The following is a 17,239-nucleotide window of genomic DNA, read 5'->3' as shown; positions in this document are numbered from 1 at the left end:
CTGTACACACACTCACTCACTCACTCACACTTCCGTTTTCAGGGTAACACACACAGGGTGTTAGCTACCACACCCTCACACATCAGTCACACTGGTCAGTGGGTGATTTGTGTGTGTGTGTGTGTGTGTGTGTGTGTGTGTTCTTGTATTTACATCTTTGTGAGGTCTAAAAAGAAAACGTACAAACCTATCATTGTAAGGACATTTTGACCATTTTGACAACTTTTTCTAGGTTAAAATTGGCTATAGGTTAGGGTTAGGGTAAAGGTTAATGTTAGGTAATTAGTTGTGAAGGTGTCCTCACTAAGATATAGAGACAAGTGTGTGTGTGTGTGTGTGTGTGAGGGTGTGAGGGTGTGGTTGGCAGCATTACTGATCAATTTATTTCTGTACTAAGGTTGAACAACGGGTGACAAAGTAAACCTCACAGAAAACATTGTTGACTTAATAGAGAATCATAATCATAATCAACAATCTTATCTTTCCCCACTGTGAAAATCTGGCAAAGCACCAGAAGTAAACATACCACTATTACTGCAGTGGCATTTCTTATACATTTACCTGTCCTAATGTAACACATTTGTGTTTGTCTTGTTTGTTTTGTAATGTCTGGAAGACGGACTGTGTGCATTACACACAAAAAATGTGTTACATTAAGTGTATGAATGCTCATGTTACATCATGTACTATTTAAATTCTGTTTTTTGTGTTCAAACAAAGGTGAAACATACCAGCAAGATGTTTACGGTATTTATACTAATTTAAAAGTCCATGTGAGTAAGAATTAGTGACAGACTGAAAATCATGTGCTTTTGCTTTGTTTGTCTTGTCAGTTTCGTTGAACGTTCTCACCGTTTTCTTGTCAAATTGAGTGGCTGCAGAATCATGACACTGCCATTATACACTTGAATACATACAGTACATGGATATCATCTCCCTTCTAAATCAGGGGTCTCAAACTTAAATGACCTGCGGGACCATTGAGCGCCTACTGTGGTCAAGAGGGGACCGGTCAAGCCAGGATTAAAAGTTCAACTGCTCAATTAAAGGATTTGTGGCAATGGGTCACAGAATTCCAAAATAAAAGTGTTGGTTTTGATATGGAATGATATATAAAGCACACAATAACAAACATGCAATGTCCATAAATGTGGCTTGTAACTGAAGGTTTGCTGATTCATGTCCCCTGCTAGGTCAAGGGTCACTCTCCATTGCTTATTGTTAATTGGACACTCTTAATAGACCCCAGTGTACTGTATGTGCTGGCCCCATGTTTGGATAAATGGGAGGGTTGCGTCAGGAGGACCATCCGGCACAAAAATCTCTGCCAGATCAAACATGCGGATAGATCATCAAGACAAAAAACCCATAAATATCAAAACCAGACATTTTTAAGGTGATATTAAGAGATGATGTGTGCTCTAAATTTTACACACTGGACCTTTAAGCTATGTAGACAGCTTCTGGCTCTAGATTCATACTTCAGTCAGTAACGTTCAGCAAACACAAACTAGTATTTCCTTCATTTTGTGTCCTATTTTGACGCCTAAATCTAAAATGGAAAACCTGACACAGTCGGCTGTGTCTGTTGTAGTGATAGGACCTGGGCTGTGGGTGTATGTGTGTGTGTGTGTATGTGTGTGTGTGTGTGTGTGTGTCACTGGCCACCAGAAACAGGCATAAACTGTAGGACCATTTTTGGTCGTTGGTCTCTTTCCATCGTCACAACATCGTCCCTGCCCTTCACCGAGCTTCGGCTCAGAAACAGGAAAAGGTCTGGAAGAGATTCAGACAAAACAGAAGGACAAGACCAGATAGGGAGGGCGACTCAGCTGTGATAGCTGACCTTCACATGAGGCAGTACAGGCTTCCCAGAGAGTTCAGTGGCTTTCCTGACTGAGATATCCGCTTCATGTTTGACTCACTCACTGAGCGAGGAGTTTCCAAATCCGGGCTGAGCAGAACAGAACTGTCATCATGTCTTCATTTCTATTCGATTCAGGATTTCATTCATTTACAGCCGTCTACACCTACAACAACAGCAGATATATACAGTTTATTCTAAGTGTAACAGCCAAAACAACACCTCTTACACCAAACATGTTGTATTGACTACAGTGACCTCAGCACGTCCCTGTGGGGCCCTGTGATAACACACTGAGTGATGTGATGCTGGAGCAGAGCTCAGACTGAGCAGAGTCAGAACCAGGAAAAGAATTCCTCACATTCCCCTTACGAAAGAACATTTGTTCTGCATTAACAAGAGTTTAAAGTTTAGATATGAGCTCATTGTTCCTTTTCAAGAATTATTAATGTGGGTGCAGACTATTAGATGTTATATGGTGTTGTAGTGACCCCTAATGGCCATTTTGTGAAGTGCATTGGGAGCTCAAACGATCCAGGAATATAGGATAGATACAACCCCTGACAAAAATAATCAAATCACCGGTCTTGGAGGATGTTCATTCAGTTGTTTAATTTTGTAGAAAAAAAGCAGATCACAGACATGACACAAAACTAAAGTCACTTTCTGGCTTTAAGAAACACTAAAAGAAATCAAGAAAACATTTGTGGTAGTCAGTAACAGTTACTTTTTTAGACCAAGCAGAGGGAAAAATTATGGAATCACTCAATTCTAAGGAAAAAATTATGGAATCAGCCTGTAAATTTTCTTTCCCAAAACTAACACCTGCATCAGATTAGATCTGCTCGTTAGTCTGTAGTTAAAAGGATTGATCACACCTTGAAGAGCTGTTGCACCAAGTGGATTGACATGAGTCATGGCTCCAACACGAGCGATGTCAATTGAAACAAAGGAGAGGATTATCAAACTCCTTAAAGAGGGTAAATCATCACGCAATGTTGCAAAAGATGTTGGTTGTTCACAGTCAGCTGTGTCTAAAATCTGGACCAAGTACAAACAACATGAGAAGGTTGTTAAAGGCAAGCGTACTAGACCAAGGAAGACGTCAAAGCGTCAAAACAGAAAAGGCAATATGTCTTGAAAACAGAAAAAAAACAAGGTTACAATGGGCTAAGGAAAAGCAATCGTGGACCGTGGATGACTGGATGAAAGTCATATTTGGTGATGAATCGCGAATCTGCATTGGTGATGATGCTGGAGCTTTTGTTTGATGCCGTTCCAGTGAGATTTATGAAGACGACTGCCTGAAGAAAACATTTTCCACAGTCATTGATGATATGGGGCTGCATGTCAGGTAAAGGCACTGGGGAGATGGCTGTCATTACATCTTCAATAAATGCACAAATGTACATTTGACACTTTTCCTTATCATTTTTCAAGATGATAATGCATCTTGCCAAAGAGCAAAACCTGTGAAAACATTCCTTGAAGAAAGACACATAATCAATGTCAATGTCATGGCCTGCAAATAGTCAGAATCTCAATCCAATTGAAAATCTGTGGTGGAAGTTGAAGAAAATGGCCCATGACAAGCCTCCAACCTGCAAAGATGATCTGGCAACAGCAATCAGAGAAGGTTGGAGCCACATTAATGAAGAGTACTGTTTGTCACTCATTAAGTCCATGCCTCAGAGACTGCAAGCTGTTATAAAAGCCAGAGGTGGTGCAACAAAGTACGAGTGGTGTGTTGAAGTGTTCTTTTGTTTGTTTGTTTTTTATGATTCCATAATTTTTTCCCTTTTGTTTGGTCTAAAAAAAGTAATTGTTACTGACTACCACATTTTTTTTTCTTGATTTCTTTTAGTGTTTCTTAAAGCCAGAACGTTGCCATCTGAAATGACTTTAGTTTTGTGTCATGTCTGTGATCTGCTTTTTTTCTATAAAATTAAACAACTGAATGAACATCCTCCAAGACTGATGATTCCATATTTTTTGCCAGGGGTGATAGATAGATAGATAGATAGATAGATAGATAGATAGATCTTTGTTATTATATATAGATCCTCATTACACCAAGCTCATAGCAAACCCAAATAACATAAAAATAAACACATGTGCAATCAATAATCTGCGTTGGCTCCATCTTAAAAAAGTTTGAAAAGACTTTGAAAGACAGTGCCGTGTACTGCAGGTAGTCTCTTCTGGCCTTTATTGGGAACGGACCTACCAAGGTCCAACAAATAGGGGGCGACATAAACAACAAAGATGTGTGGCTCAAAAATTAAAGTTCCATAAGTGGGCATGCTTTGGAGTCTCATGTTGCACCGACCAACCATATCTTCAGACCTTCTTTTAAAACTTGTGAGTTTGTATTTTGTGTTTCAATATTTTTTTTGTTATTTATTAAAAATATAATTAAACAACTAGCAATAAAATAATGTTGGTCATGCATGTCATTCATACACCGTATGCTAATACCGTTAAACAGTATTAGCTGTTACTGTTTAAAATAAAAAAAATAAACATGTTTTTAGTGAAAATCAAAAAGGTGCACAATATACCATTTGTTTCTACATATACGACCACAAACACCTCACTGTCAATGCTATGAAACCTGTCAGACTACTGTAAAAGGGACAGTGAAGGGTTTTTCTAGTTTTTTTCTCAGTGTTTCTGGTGGAAACACGGGCTGGGCCACGATGAAGTTAGCTCATCTCATAAAACTACATTTCCCAGCATTCACTTGAACCACGTAAGCTGTAGTTAAATACAGTTTTGAACGGGAACATGTTTGAATTAAATAACCATGTTCGTGTTTTTAATAGCAAAAGATGCAGTCAGGATCCAAAAATAATGCGTTAATGAATATATAATAAATTTTCTTTAAACACTTACTCGTCCATATCAGGAAGCGGAAGTGAATTCTACTTCCTTTCCTCCATTAGGTGAGTGCGTGGTAGGAGCGCGTTTTCATCGGCTCGCTACGAAATATTCACATTTTTTAGTTCTTTACCGTAAATCGTGGCTCCAATTTCACAAATTTAACGTGTTTTTGTTTGTTATTTTCCAGATCGCAACCATGGGCCGTCGACCAGCCCGATGGTAAGTCCCCCCTCTGCGTCGTTTTTGAGACTCGGGAGCTCAGAGGAGACAGAACTCGGGAAGAAAATGGCAGCGGCTCCGGGTCGCACCATGTGCACCAATGCCGGCGGGACCTCCTGTCACTTATACCGCTTAATGTTGCATTTAAAACACGATGCTCGGTATTCTTGCCGTCAGGTGTAACGTTAGTGAGCGTCTAACGTTGTCTCAAGTGTAACGTCACGTCGCTGACAGTAACCGCTAACGTGTTGAGCTAATGGTAGCTAGTTAAAAGCTAGTTGCTCGCTTGCCAGTTCTATTCCGCCACTCTTTTTCTCCATAAATGTAATTAGTATTAACTTTTCCACTTGTTTTTAGGGCTGCGTTCATGAACACGTTATCTTGAAGTCTTGTTGGAGTGGAAATGTTGACAGCTTCATGTAAAACATGCGATTTGACCTGCCTTTAAAACTAAAGCGCACACAGCTTATGTTGATAATTTTGGAATTTAAATAAATACTTAAAATGTGTAATGAAGAAGTTACATATTGATGTTACCTATTGAATATTATAGGCCTGGCCATTAATGCAATACAAATGTGTCAACGTACCAAATGTTCAATATATATCGACATCATTAGAGCTGCTACTAACGATTATTAATCAAGTAATCGGTTGGTCCATAAAATATGAGAAAGCGTTAAATGTAGATCTGTTTGTCAAACCTGGAAATGATGATCTGGAATGTCTTTTTTTTTTGTCCTCAAACCTAAGTGATTCTCTAATTTCTTATATGGAGCAAAGAAACTAAGAGTCAGGGAAAAGAGCTTCAAACCGATTATTCACTATCTAAATAGTTGACGATTAATTTAGTAATCAAGTAATTGTTTCAGCTCTACATATCATTCGCTGTGAAAATATAATTTGAGATACAAAGCATGTTTTGCCTCACACTTATTTTCTTCATTGATTAATCTGTTGATCATTTTGTGGATTCATCAAGTAGCTATTTGGTCCATAAGATGTCAGATGTTAGTTCTCAAATCTGGAAACAATGTTCTTGACTGTTAAAACATATAATATATTCAAACCGACTTAAACTCTTGACTAAGACTCTTGTGATGGTTAACATATTTTTTTTGGACATATTTCCTGGCCTTATGTTACACTGAAACACTCTTATACTACCTGGATTGTTGACATGATGAAATTATTACAGTTTTGTAATGAAGTAAATGGAATATTGAAATCCAATTGCATAGTGTCACATTTCAATAATTTAACTTGGGGATGAACTTTGTAGATGGTCAGATTTTGTGTGACAATACACTTCAATCTGTTCCATTCAGTATTGTAGTCCCTTGAAGTGCAACCATTTTTGAAGGCATACCTGAGGTTTTTAGAGTGTTGGACAAAGACACACTGGTCTAAAATGGGTGATTGATTTTGATTGTCATTCTGTCCCCCTCAGCTACCGCTACTGCAAGAACAAGCCCTACCCCAAGTCCCGCTTTTGTAGGGGTGTGCCTGGTAAGCCCTTTCTGCATTTTACTCCTCAGGAAATCCAGTACAGTAGTCGGTGCAGTGGAAATACAACTAAGGTGGCCTCAGCCTTGGACTTAAATTGCGTACACACAGTAGGGCAGGATGCCACTTGATGATCTCTTTTATCTGATTAAACTGTCATTGGTGGGACAATCTTTGTTGTGTGGCAAGTTGTAAATTACAATATCTGTACTCTTCACACATTAATCCATTATCTCAGGGTGTGTGTGATTAAAACAACCCCGTATTCACACCTTAAATTGATCAGAACATTGACTTGAATGTCATAATCGTCTGTGTGGCTGCTTTGTTAAAAACACATCAACCAGCACACTCTGCATCATGTACAGAAAATGAGATGTTTGCTTTGTCAAGCTCCATCAACTTGGACTTCTCGTCCACGTTGGCTAATCAGGTTTTACAAACACATTAGTGTCTGGTTTTTGGCTGACCACAGTCTTGACTTCCTGTGTAATAATGACCAGAGCTTTGGTTCTGGCATTTCTGCAGCTTATTAAGCCGACCAGTTCTGCTGGAGTGCGTCTCTGGTGTGCAAAGGCTGCAGACAGTAACTCTTTGGTTGTGTATGTCCTCAGCTGGGTGGTGCTGAGTGCTTTAAGGGACCACTGAGACAAAATAGTGTCCATCCGATGCGTGATGATATTTTACTGCCTCTCACTCTGTTACATATGTGTCTGATTTAACTATTGAGATATTTGTTTTTTGATTTTGTCATTTATAAAAGGGATGGTAGTCTGTTTTTCTTTTTTTTGTTATAAATATTTTCCCTTTAATAGAATAGAATAGAATGCCTTTATTGTCATTATACAAGTTGTACAACGAGATTTACTTTAATTTTCTTCCCTTTATAGATCCCAAGATCAGGATCTTTGACTTGGGCAGGAAGAAGGCCAAGGTAGATGAGTTTCCTCTGTGCGGCCACATGGTCTCTGATGAGTACGAGCAGCTGTCTTCAGAAGGTGAGATCTCCAAAGAGCCACAGCCAAACATGTATATGGTCATGTGACCTGACAACTGGCAACAGATATTTAGCCATTTTTGGTCCCGTTAATCAAAAGTGATTTTCACTGACAGTGGTGTATGTGTGTAAAAATAAAAAACATAATAGTATATGCATAGTTATAACTGCACTAATGTCAGTTGATTTTTCTCCTTTCTCTCCCCCCTCTGTGTAGCTCTGGAAGCTGCACGTATCTGTGCTAACAAGTACATGGTGAAGACCTGCGGTAAGGATGGTTTCCACATCCGCATGCGCCTGCATCCCTTCCATGTCATCCGCATCAACAAAATGTTGTCCTGCGCTGGAGCTGATAGGTGAGCGTCTGTCTGCTTCATGGAGTCTGAACTGTGAGAATCAAGTATGTGGGGCATGTAGCAGTTAGCTCATCCTCCTGTTTCCCAGGCTCCAGACTGGAATGCGCGGTGCTTTTGGCAAACCCCAGGGCACCGTGGCCCGTGTGCACATCGGTCAGGTGATCATGTCTGTGCGCACCAAGGCCCAGAATAAGGAGCATGTGGTCGAGGCTCTGCGCAGAGCTAAGTTCAAGTTCCCCGGACGCCAGAAGGTAAAGGACCACTTCACACCACTGTCAATGCTGTGAAACCTACATTTGTGCTACATTTTCATATAAGAGGATGTTTTCAGTTATAAATGATCTGTGTCCTGACTACCATTTTAGTTCTGTATCAGAAGTAATCTGTGTCCATATTAATATGCCTAAAAACCTTTCATGTGACCTTTCATGCACTGAACATACACATGTCAGTGTAAACAGTTAATTCTACTACATTGTAATGAAGAATAATTGACTGAGGTGGAACTGAAGTCAAAACTGAGCTTTTCTTTGAGTCGAGTCACAGCTGATGAAAACTAGTCAAACAAAAACAGATGCTGTAAAATGCTAGGCTAGTGTGGATGAGTGGCATTTCTATAGCAGAATTTATTTCAAAGAGAATGGTATGTGTGTATCTTCAGTTATGAAACACGAGAGCAGGGATGACTCTGCAGCTTATTAAGCCGACCGGTCCTGCTGCAGTGCAGTTCCAGTGTGCAAGGGTTGCAGACAGTAACTCTGTGGTTGTGTATGTCCTCAGCTGTGCGGTGCTGAGTGCTTTAAGGGACCACTGAGACAAAATCTGTTTATCATGTTTGCCTTCACCCATGTTTGTTTTGTCATGTGTGTGAACGGACTTCATGTGTCATTCTCAACCTTCAGATCCATATCTCCAAGAAGTACGGCTTCACCAAGTTCAATGCCTGTGACTTTGACGACATGATGGCTGAGAAGCGTCTGATCTCAGACGGCTGTGGCGTGAAGTACATCGCCAGCAGAGGCCCTCTGACCCGCTGGAAGGCCCTTCACGCCGTGTAGGCTTTCTAACCGACAACCAATAAAAGTGGGTTTGATTACAAAAGTGACGACTTTGACTTAATTTCACAACATGATTATTATGAATCTGAAGTGTGTGGTACAGGTGGGGATTAATGTTATGTGTTCTGAGCTGATCACTGAAGCACAGTTGAGCACAGTTTTATTTTAAATGAACAGTGAATTATATGAACACTGTTGCTTAAAAATTTGTAAATTTCACCTAAATGCTAATGTTTGTGGTCTTCTGCCACTAGATGTTTTGCAACTAAAATGATATTAGGATCAAAGTGGGACTTCTTGTTTTGGATTATTCCCAGAATCTATGGTTCAGGAGCTCAGTTAGTGTCAGGTCTCCTCTCAAACAAACAAACCTGCTTATTAAACCCTGAAAACAATGACATGGTCAACATTTATATATACAAGTGCTTCAACCTAAAGGTCTTTTTCACCACGTGGGAAATAATGTTGACATTACTTTGATTAATACTAATATGAAACATTTGAGTCATGACGTGTTTGTTACCAAGTATTTTTAGAGCGGCAAACGCTTTCTTGAGCTGTCGGCCTGTAACAAATGATTTTGTTTTTGTTAAATTCAATACAAAAACAAAACCATTTAAGAGGGAAAAAAAATGTTGTAAATGACAAATTAATCCGGGTCCAGTAAAGGTGATAAATAACAAACAGGCATTTTCACATCAATTAATGTACAATATAGAAAATGGTACTACAGGTTATGTATGCAGTACTTCGCTCACATGGGGTGAGTGAATGTAGTTCTACTTAGTGCAGTGCTTGTTTTAGAACCTAGATGCAGCCCTCTGTTATCAAAACTACAGTTTATTTATTAACTAGTGTAAAAACATGGCAGTGTCTGTAGGGCTGACCGGCTCCAGACATAAAAATAAAATCCTTGTTTTGGGACAATAAAAACTGCAATTCATAAATCAGGTCATTGTACATTTTCAGTGCAATTATTTTATCTTCAATTTTGCAAGTGAGAATAATTTCATTTAACTTTTACACACTGGGCCACTTCGCCCAAAGAATATACCATTTTTTTTTTTAGATTAATATGCTATTTGATCATGAGACAGTGGACATGACGTGTGTCTCATTCAGTGGAAGTTGGGATTGAAAAAAATAAATAAAATTGACAAAAAGTTGATAAAGTCACTTCCATCAAAGAAAATGAAAGCCCTTCTCTGCCCTTTACTGTGTTTCTGGTTTATCAGTAAAAGATGTGACAAATCAAATAAATAAAGGAACCAGACTGTAATAGAAAGTGAATTAAACAAAGATAATGATTTTAAATGTATTCTTCATTTGACCAAGTGTGGTAGAAATGTGTGTAAATGCCCTTTAAATACCTCATACAACCACACTTCAAAAAAACAGATTTTTACTGATTAGAATATATATATATATATATATATGTATATGTGTATATGTATATGTTCAGTGGGTTAACACTGTAAGACACAATTTTCAGACAATTGTTATTGGCCTGTCCTGGGATTTGAACCAGCAACTCTTTCAGTTCCTCTTCTCTTGTCCCATGGGCTGCCATCTTTGTGTATAATCTTGACTGTCAATCAAAGGACAACAAAAAAAATTGACTTTGACTCTAAGGACAACAGTGTCCTTTGAGTCCTGCAGTCTGTAACTTCAAAGCTCCTCCTACCGGAAACACATGGTCTGTCCAGCATCAGGTTTCACTAGAGAAGAAGAGAGAAGCGGTAAAGACAGAAAGAAGGAAATAAACAAACTCTGGAAATCCAAAGAACCAAGCAGTTGTTGAGTGAGCGTCCACTTCATCTGCCTTTATTCTGCTGCACGGTGAGTCGAGGACTTGTGACGTGTAACCTGAGACGTCTACATTTGAGAGAGTTTGTGTGTTTGTTTTTAACCCTGTCTGTCAAACTCTGTCTGCAGCAGGCAACAGTTTAACATATTAACTGATTATAATGTGTGTGTGTGTGTTAATGAATATCTCATGTTTGCCGTCACGTGATATTCTTTAGGCACAGCCGCAAATCTTGAGTAAAAGTGTAAAAATATGTTAGCAGAAAATGATCTTTATAAGGACATGACATGTACTTTACTTAAAAAGTAATTAACCCTAACCCTTAAAAAGTAAAGTACATGTCATGTCCTTAAAAAGATCATTTTCTGGTAAAGTACACACAAACACCAAAGTCAAGTTTGCGATATCATGTTGCGCGTTTGGGCTTCATGTGTGTGTGTGTGAGTGAGTGAGTGAATCACGATAATAGCGTGACATTAACTCACGACTTCACAAAAGCAGCATTGACCTAATCACAGCAGTGAAAGTCAAAATATCATTTGAGATGAATTGTCTTATTCTACAGACTGAAGAGAACATCTTTGTTTGTCACAGATCTCAGACAAATTAAATGTGTTTTTGAAAGAATGACGTAAAATTGGCCACTCCCTCTTATTTCAATCGCAATTCCTGTTAAAATAATCGCAATTCGATATTTATTCCAAATCCATCGGCCCCACTTGAAAGTGATATTTGACTGAATCTGTGTCCTGAACTGTCAACGACAAACGTCTGATTCCTTTCTGTTTCACGCCGAGTCATCGATGGTGTGGATTTTGAGAGAAACTGTAATAGAGGAAGCTCTGCTGTGAATGAATGATGAGTCATGCAACAGGACATAATGCAGGCAGATAACACAGTGGTTAACTGAGCATCTGCTGACTCTCTTTCTTTGTGAATAGTTATTGTATTTCATGAGTTAAAAGATCTTAGTGTCGCTTTAATGTTTGCCACAGTTGCCGGATTTTAGGTGAAGAACGTCACACAAAACACTCAACAGCTCCAAATGTACACAGTTAAAACCCAAACAGAAAAGAGTCCAGGTTCAATTCACAAGCACATTATGGAAAAACAAGTGCGTGTTATAGAATCGGCCTCAAGAATTCTCAGTTTGGATTTGACTGAAATTAATTCAACATTATTCCACGCAGAAGGTGCAGAATGGACAAAAGCCCTTTTACCCAGTTCAGTGCGGGCGCATGGAACAGGCGGCGACTAATGATAGTGTGAGCGGAAAGAGTGAGGATCAGCATTTGTCTGTGAAAGATTTGGACACAAACCGAGGGTCGATTGAGCAGAAAGTGTTGAGTGGTTTCAACGATAGTTCAGAGACTTAAACATTTTTTTTACGTCACTATATATTTGGGTATTTGACTGAAAGAAAAGAGTTGTTAAGAGTTGGACATAGCTAATACAAGACAGGGGACACTGAGTAGATGTTAGTTTGTCCTCGTGTGCAGGACTATTGGACGTTAAGGCTAAAAAAACACAACATACTTTACAACTATGTAGAAAAAAAGAGGGCGATGGAGTGAATGTGACCGGTCTGTACTGTACTGGTCCATCGTGTGTTGACAGACACTGTTGGCGTGCAGTAAAATCTAAATGTGTTTTTCTCTGTTAGGTTTGAGTCTCTGACAGCTCGGGGTCATGAGGTCGTCGCTCCTCCTCCTCCTCGTCCTCCTCTCCTTCCTCGCAGGCGTGACACATGTTCGGGGGGCGTCAGACTTCAGAGTGTGTGCCTTTAATCTCCATCACTTCGGGGAGTCCAAGTCCAAGAATGCAGCTGTGATGCACACTCTTTCCCGGGTAAGAAGAATTCAGCCCCACGTTTCTCTATAACTGCTTTGTGCAGTAAATCAATGAATTATTGTTCGGCATGTTTTTATGGATGTTCATGTAACGTGTTTCTGTCTATCTGTCTGTTCCAGATCATCACTCGCTGTGACGTGTGTTTGCTCCAGGAAGTGAGAGACAGTAAAGAGAAAGCTCTGCCGCTGCTGATTTCACGTCTCAACAGGTGACATCAGTCGCACACACACACAAATATGCTGGTTTCAGAGATGTAATTAATTCCCTAACCCCAGAATGCATGAATCTGGAACTCTGGTTTCATAGTGCAACTCGGCCCCGATTTTGTACGTTTTCATTTGTTCACTCCTGCGTTACAAATACACCATTTTAGTGTAATTTAATGTTTCATTGTCACAATTATCATTTTTAAATGGCAAAATTATTATTATTAATTTTGCCATTTAAAAATGATAATTGTGACAATTGTATTGTAACTTTTACTGTTGAAAAAAAAAGGTCTGAAGGGATCATTGGCCTCCAAAAATCTTCACGATGTCAAATCTGGCAGCAGCAGCAGTAACAGCAGCAGCAGCAGCAGCAGCAGCAGCAGCAGTAACAGCAGCAGCAGCAGCAGGTCGTACTCACCGCTGTGTCTGTGTCTCCTCAGCTATGACACCAAACATCGGTATGATGCTGTGGCCAGTGAGAGGCTGGGCAGGTCTGAGTCGTACCAGGAGCAGTACGTGTTTGTTTATAGGTGAGTTTTTTTCTCATTTTCCTGCTCGATGCAAGAAAAATGCTGCAATTGTTTTTGTAGTCTGTGGTTTGTTTTTGAAAAGAATAAGAGTGTTTAGACAACTCAACACTGCCTCTGTTGCTGCTGCGTCTTTGACCAAACTGTCGGGAAAGTTCTCTGTTGCCTCTTTAACAGTGGTGTAGTGGTCCCTGGAGAAGTGGGTATACTCTCAGTTTTCACCTTTTTTTTCTTCTTTCTTTTTTTTTTTAAGTAGTCCAGAAGAAAAGCCCTGTTTTAGAAACAGTGACATGTAAGACTACTCTATTTAGTTTACCCAAAAACCCGTCATTTCTACTTGCTCACTATTATAAAATGATCATGACTTGTTTGTAGTCACTACTGGTCACACAAGCAGCCTTGATGAATGTGAAATGTATTTATCATGAGGCAAACATGGTGTTATTTTTTGCACATTTATTCAAATAAAACCCTGGACTACACCACTGCTCTTAAATGTTCAGGTTGTGCTCTGTGTGTCGTGCAGGACGGACACGGTGACCGTCACAGGACAGTACCAGTATCCAGACGATCAGCTGGGAGATGCTTTTTCCAGAGAGCCTTTCGTTGTCCGCTTCAAAGCCCCAAATACAGGTCAGTTCTCCAACGCTCGTGGTAAGAAAAGGAACCATGACCTGTAGGCTAACAAACCCCTGCATCCTTCCTCTCTTCTCTTCTGTGTTGTTTATTCAGCGATAAAGGAGTTTGTCCTCATACCTCAACACACCACTCCGACCAACACCACCAGGGAGCTCGACTCGCTGTACGACGTCTTACAACATGTGAAAAATATGTGGAAAACTGAGGTAAGAGCTCATTCACACAGCATTTAAATGACACCGTTTCAGGGTCTTCAAACGTCATTAACGTTGTTGTGTTTGTGAGCAGAATGTGATACTTCTTGGAGACTTCAACGCTGACTGTGGCTACCTCGCTAAGAAGAACAGGAAGTACGTGCGCCTGATTACAGACACAAGTCTCATTTGGCTCATAAAGGATAAAACGGACACCACGGTGCGATCGACCACCTCCTGCACCTACGACAGGTGAGTCATTATTATGAGTTACTAAGTCATTATTATGAGTTACTAAGTCATTATTATGAGATACTAAGTCATTATTATGAGTTACTAAGTCATTATTATGAGATACTAAGTCATTATGAGGTACAAAGTCATTATTATGAGTTACTAAGTCATTATTATGAGTTACTAAGTCATTATTATGAGATACTAAGTCATTATTATGAGTTACTAAGTCATGAGTTACTAAGTTATTATGAGATACTAAGTCATTATGAGTTACTAAGTCATTATTATGAGATACTAAGTCATTATTATGAGTTACTAAGTCATTATTATGAGATACTAAGTCATTATTATGAGTTACTAAGTCATTATGAGTTACTAAGTCATTATTATGAGTTACTAAGTCATTATGAGATAGTAAGTCATTATGAGGTACTAAGTCATTATTATGAGTTACTAAGTTATTATGAGATACTAAGTCATTATTATGAGTTACTAAGTCATTATTATGAGATACTAAGTCATTATTATGAGTTACTAAGTCATTATTATGAGTACTAAGTCATTATTATGAGTTACCATTATTATGAGTTACTAAGTCATTATTATGAGATACTAAGTCATTATGAGGTACTAAGTCATTATTATGAGTTACTAAGTTATTATTATGAGTTACTAAGTCATTATTATGAGATACTAAGTCATTATGAGGTACTAAGTCATTATTATGAGTTACTAAGTCATGAGTTACTAAGTTATTATGAGATACTAAGTCATTATTATGAGATACTATTATTAGTTACTAAGTCATTATTATGAGATACTAAGTCATTATTATGAGTTACTAAGTCATTATTATGAGATACTAAGTATTATTATGAGTTACTAAGTCATGAGTTACTAAGTTATTATGAGATACTAAGTCATTATTATGAGATACTAAGTCATTATTATGAGATACTAAGTCATTATTATGAGTTACTAAGTCATTATTATGAGATACTAAGTATTATTATGAGTTACTAAGTCATGAGTTACTAAGTTATTATGAGATACTAAGTCATTATTATGAGATACTAAGTCATTATTATGAGATACTAAGTCATTATTATGAGATACTAAGTATTATTATGAGTTACTAAGTCATTATTATGAGATACTAAGTCATTATTATGAGTTACTAAGTATTATTATGAGTTACTATGTCATTATTATGAGATACTAAGTCATTATGACATACACACTTATGACATACTGTACATGTCATATCCTTATTCTCATAATTAGGATAATTAGAAGTCATAAGAGATGCTGAGTCTAGATAATGAGGAAAGTTCATAATCAGTGAATTGTTTAATTTTTCTGCAACAGGATCGTTGTGAACGGGGAGAGATTTGTCAGAGAAATTGTGCCATTTTCAGCCAAACCATTTAACTTCCAAACAGAATACAGACTCACAGATGAGCAGGTAACACCACTGTGTGTGTGTGTGTGTGTGTGTATGTGTGTGTGTGGATGCAAATGTGCACAGACATCAAATTTAAAGCCAAACTCTCTCTCATACTCAGTCTCATACTGCCTCCTCTCTGATTTCAGGCACTGGACGTGAGCGACCACTACCCGGTGGAAGTCCTGCTGAAAGTTGTCAAATCAAGATTCCCCTTCAACGGCGCCACTTCTTTGACGTTAAGTGGCATCAAGGAGACTCTGTCAAAGCTCTGCTCTTTTTTTCTCCTCAAACATCTCGTGGTAGTTTAAAGTCTCTGTGTAAAGCGATGGAGAAAAATACCTAACTTTGTCACCCCACAGGAAATATAGGGTTGGAAAAAAGAAAGTCAAAAGTGTTTGGTTTCAAATCATTATTTAGAGCACCTTAATTTGTTAATCATTTGTGATTATCGTATTGTACGAGGAAGGATGACGATATATCTCCAAATTGATATTATAACCCTCCCCTATTGTTCATCATTTTCCTGACTCATTAGACTCTATACTGCCCCTGTGGTTTCCCTGTGGTATTTCTCTGTTTCGTCCCCCATCGGAAGCTCTCCTGCGACTGACGTAATGAAGTGCTGACGAAAGTATAAATGAGCCATAGACATAGACATATTCTCTTTAGTGTGAACCAAAGCAGCTGGTTTGGCCACAGTCCTGCTCTCTGTCGCCCTCTGTCTCTCTCTGTGGTAACTGCAGCCTCACAGCAGGAGTCTGCTTTACTATTCTGTGTGTTTACATCCAGGATAAAGGTTACAGGACAAAGGCATTTCAGCTCTCAAACCAAAGGTTATATTGTTAATCACGGGTGAGCAGTAAAATAGTTTATATATCATTACAGTGTTTTATACCAATGATGACTCCAGAGCGTCATGAGACATTATCTTTTTTTAAAAGCCTTAAAAATCCTGAAGAGAAAGTATTTACTGCATATTTGTATTTTTAAAAAAAAATGTTTTTAGACACTATTTTCTAACATATGCTATATAATGTGTGAAAAGGAGAAACTCTTTAATATATACCTTACATGCTGAGTGTGTGTGTATATACATATATATATATGTACATATACACATACATGTATAAACAGTATCTCAGGGCAACTGATGCCATGGACTGATGTAAACACAGCTGTGCCAAACATCGCTGTTGTTAGCAGAAATAATCCTATATTGGGTTTAAGGTTAAAAGGGAAAGTGCAGTGTTATCAAATCTATTACAAAAGAAAGTCTGTTATTGTTGGTTTACAGTAAATATCATTATGAATGAAACAAGCACTTTGTAAATACTTTTGATTTTGGGTCTTGAAATGTCCATGAAATAATCTGAAATTGTTCCAATTTGTACTTTAAGAAAGAAAATATTAGTCTATAATCTACACTGATCCTGCATTGTATCCTT

At 38.4% G+C, this 17,239-nt stretch overlaps 2 protein-coding genes and 2 non-coding genes across 4 annotated transcripts; all 4 read left to right on the top strand.

Annotated features, from left to right (window-relative positions):
- The first annotated feature begins 4,885 nt into the window (after positions 1-4,885).
- rpl10 (ribosomal protein L10) lies at positions 4,886-8,926 on the top strand. Its single transcript, XM_044039237.1, has 6 exons — positions 4,886-4,966; positions 6,417-6,475; positions 7,363-7,470; positions 7,687-7,825; positions 7,914-8,076; positions 8,728-8,926. Exons 1-6 carry the CDS (start codon positions 4,944-4,946, stop codon positions 8,881-8,883), a joined length of 648 nt encoding a protein of 215 aa, XP_043895172.1. The 5' UTR covers positions 4,886-4,943; the 3' UTR covers positions 8,884-8,926.
- LOC122777907 lies at positions 6,995-7,127 on the top strand. Its single transcript, XR_006361375.1, has one exon. It is a non-coding gene; the product is annotated as a small nucleolar RNA SNORA70 (small nucleolar RNA).
- On the top strand, positions 8,514-8,646 carry LOC122777908. Its single transcript, XR_006361376.1, has one exon. It is a non-coding gene; the product is annotated as a small nucleolar RNA SNORA70 (small nucleolar RNA).
- A 1,655-nt stretch (positions 8,927-10,581) lies between the features above and the next one.
- Positions 10,582-16,768, top strand: dnase1l1 (deoxyribonuclease I-like 1). Its single transcript, XM_044037279.1, has 9 exons — positions 10,582-10,722; positions 12,354-12,538; positions 12,661-12,749; positions 13,191-13,280; positions 13,804-13,910; positions 14,010-14,122; positions 14,205-14,362; positions 15,716-15,812; positions 15,941-16,768. Exons 2-9 carry the CDS (start codon positions 12,380-12,382, stop codon positions 16,100-16,102), a joined length of 975 nt encoding a protein of 324 aa, XP_043893214.1. The 5' UTR covers positions 10,582-10,722; positions 12,354-12,379; the 3' UTR covers positions 16,103-16,768.
- Positions 16,769-17,239: the final 471 nt, after the last annotated feature.

Source organism: Solea senegalensis, linkage group LG11, assembly GCF_019176455.1.
Source record: "Solea senegalensis isolate Sse05_10M linkage group LG11, IFAPA_SoseM_1, whole genome shotgun sequence".
In the NCBI taxonomy this organism is placed as follows: domain Eukaryota; kingdom Metazoa; phylum Chordata; class Actinopteri; order Pleuronectiformes; family Soleidae; genus Solea; species Solea senegalensis.
The sequence above is the reverse complement of the archived record's forward strand: the minus strand, read 5'-3'. Positions and strand labels throughout refer to the sequence as shown.

Bases quoted from the DNA above. Each gene is read 5' to 3' on its own strand.
- rpl10 (XM_044039237.1), top strand. From the start codon at position 4,944: ATGGGCCGTCGACCAGCCCGATG. The intron at 4,967-6,416 runs GTAAGTCCCCCC...TGTCCCCCTCAG, and splicing joins GGCCGTCGACCAGCCCGATG to CTACCGCTACTGCAAGAACA. The intron at 7,471-7,686 runs GTGAGATCTCCA...CCCTCTGTGTAG, and splicing joins CGAGCAGCTGTCTTCAGAAG to CTCTGGAAGCTGCACGTATC.
- dnase1l1 (XM_044037279.1), top strand. From the start codon at position 12,380: ATGAGGTCGTCGCTCCTCCTCCTCCTCGTCCTCCTCTCCTTCCTCGCA. The intron at 14,123-14,204 runs GTAAGAGCTCAT...GTTTGTGAGCAG, and splicing joins AAAATATGTGGAAAACTGAG to AATGTGATACTTCTTGGAGA. The intron at 15,813-15,940 runs GTAACACCACTG...CTCTGATTTCAG, and splicing joins ACAGACTCACAGATGAGCAG to GCACTGGACGTGAGCGACCA.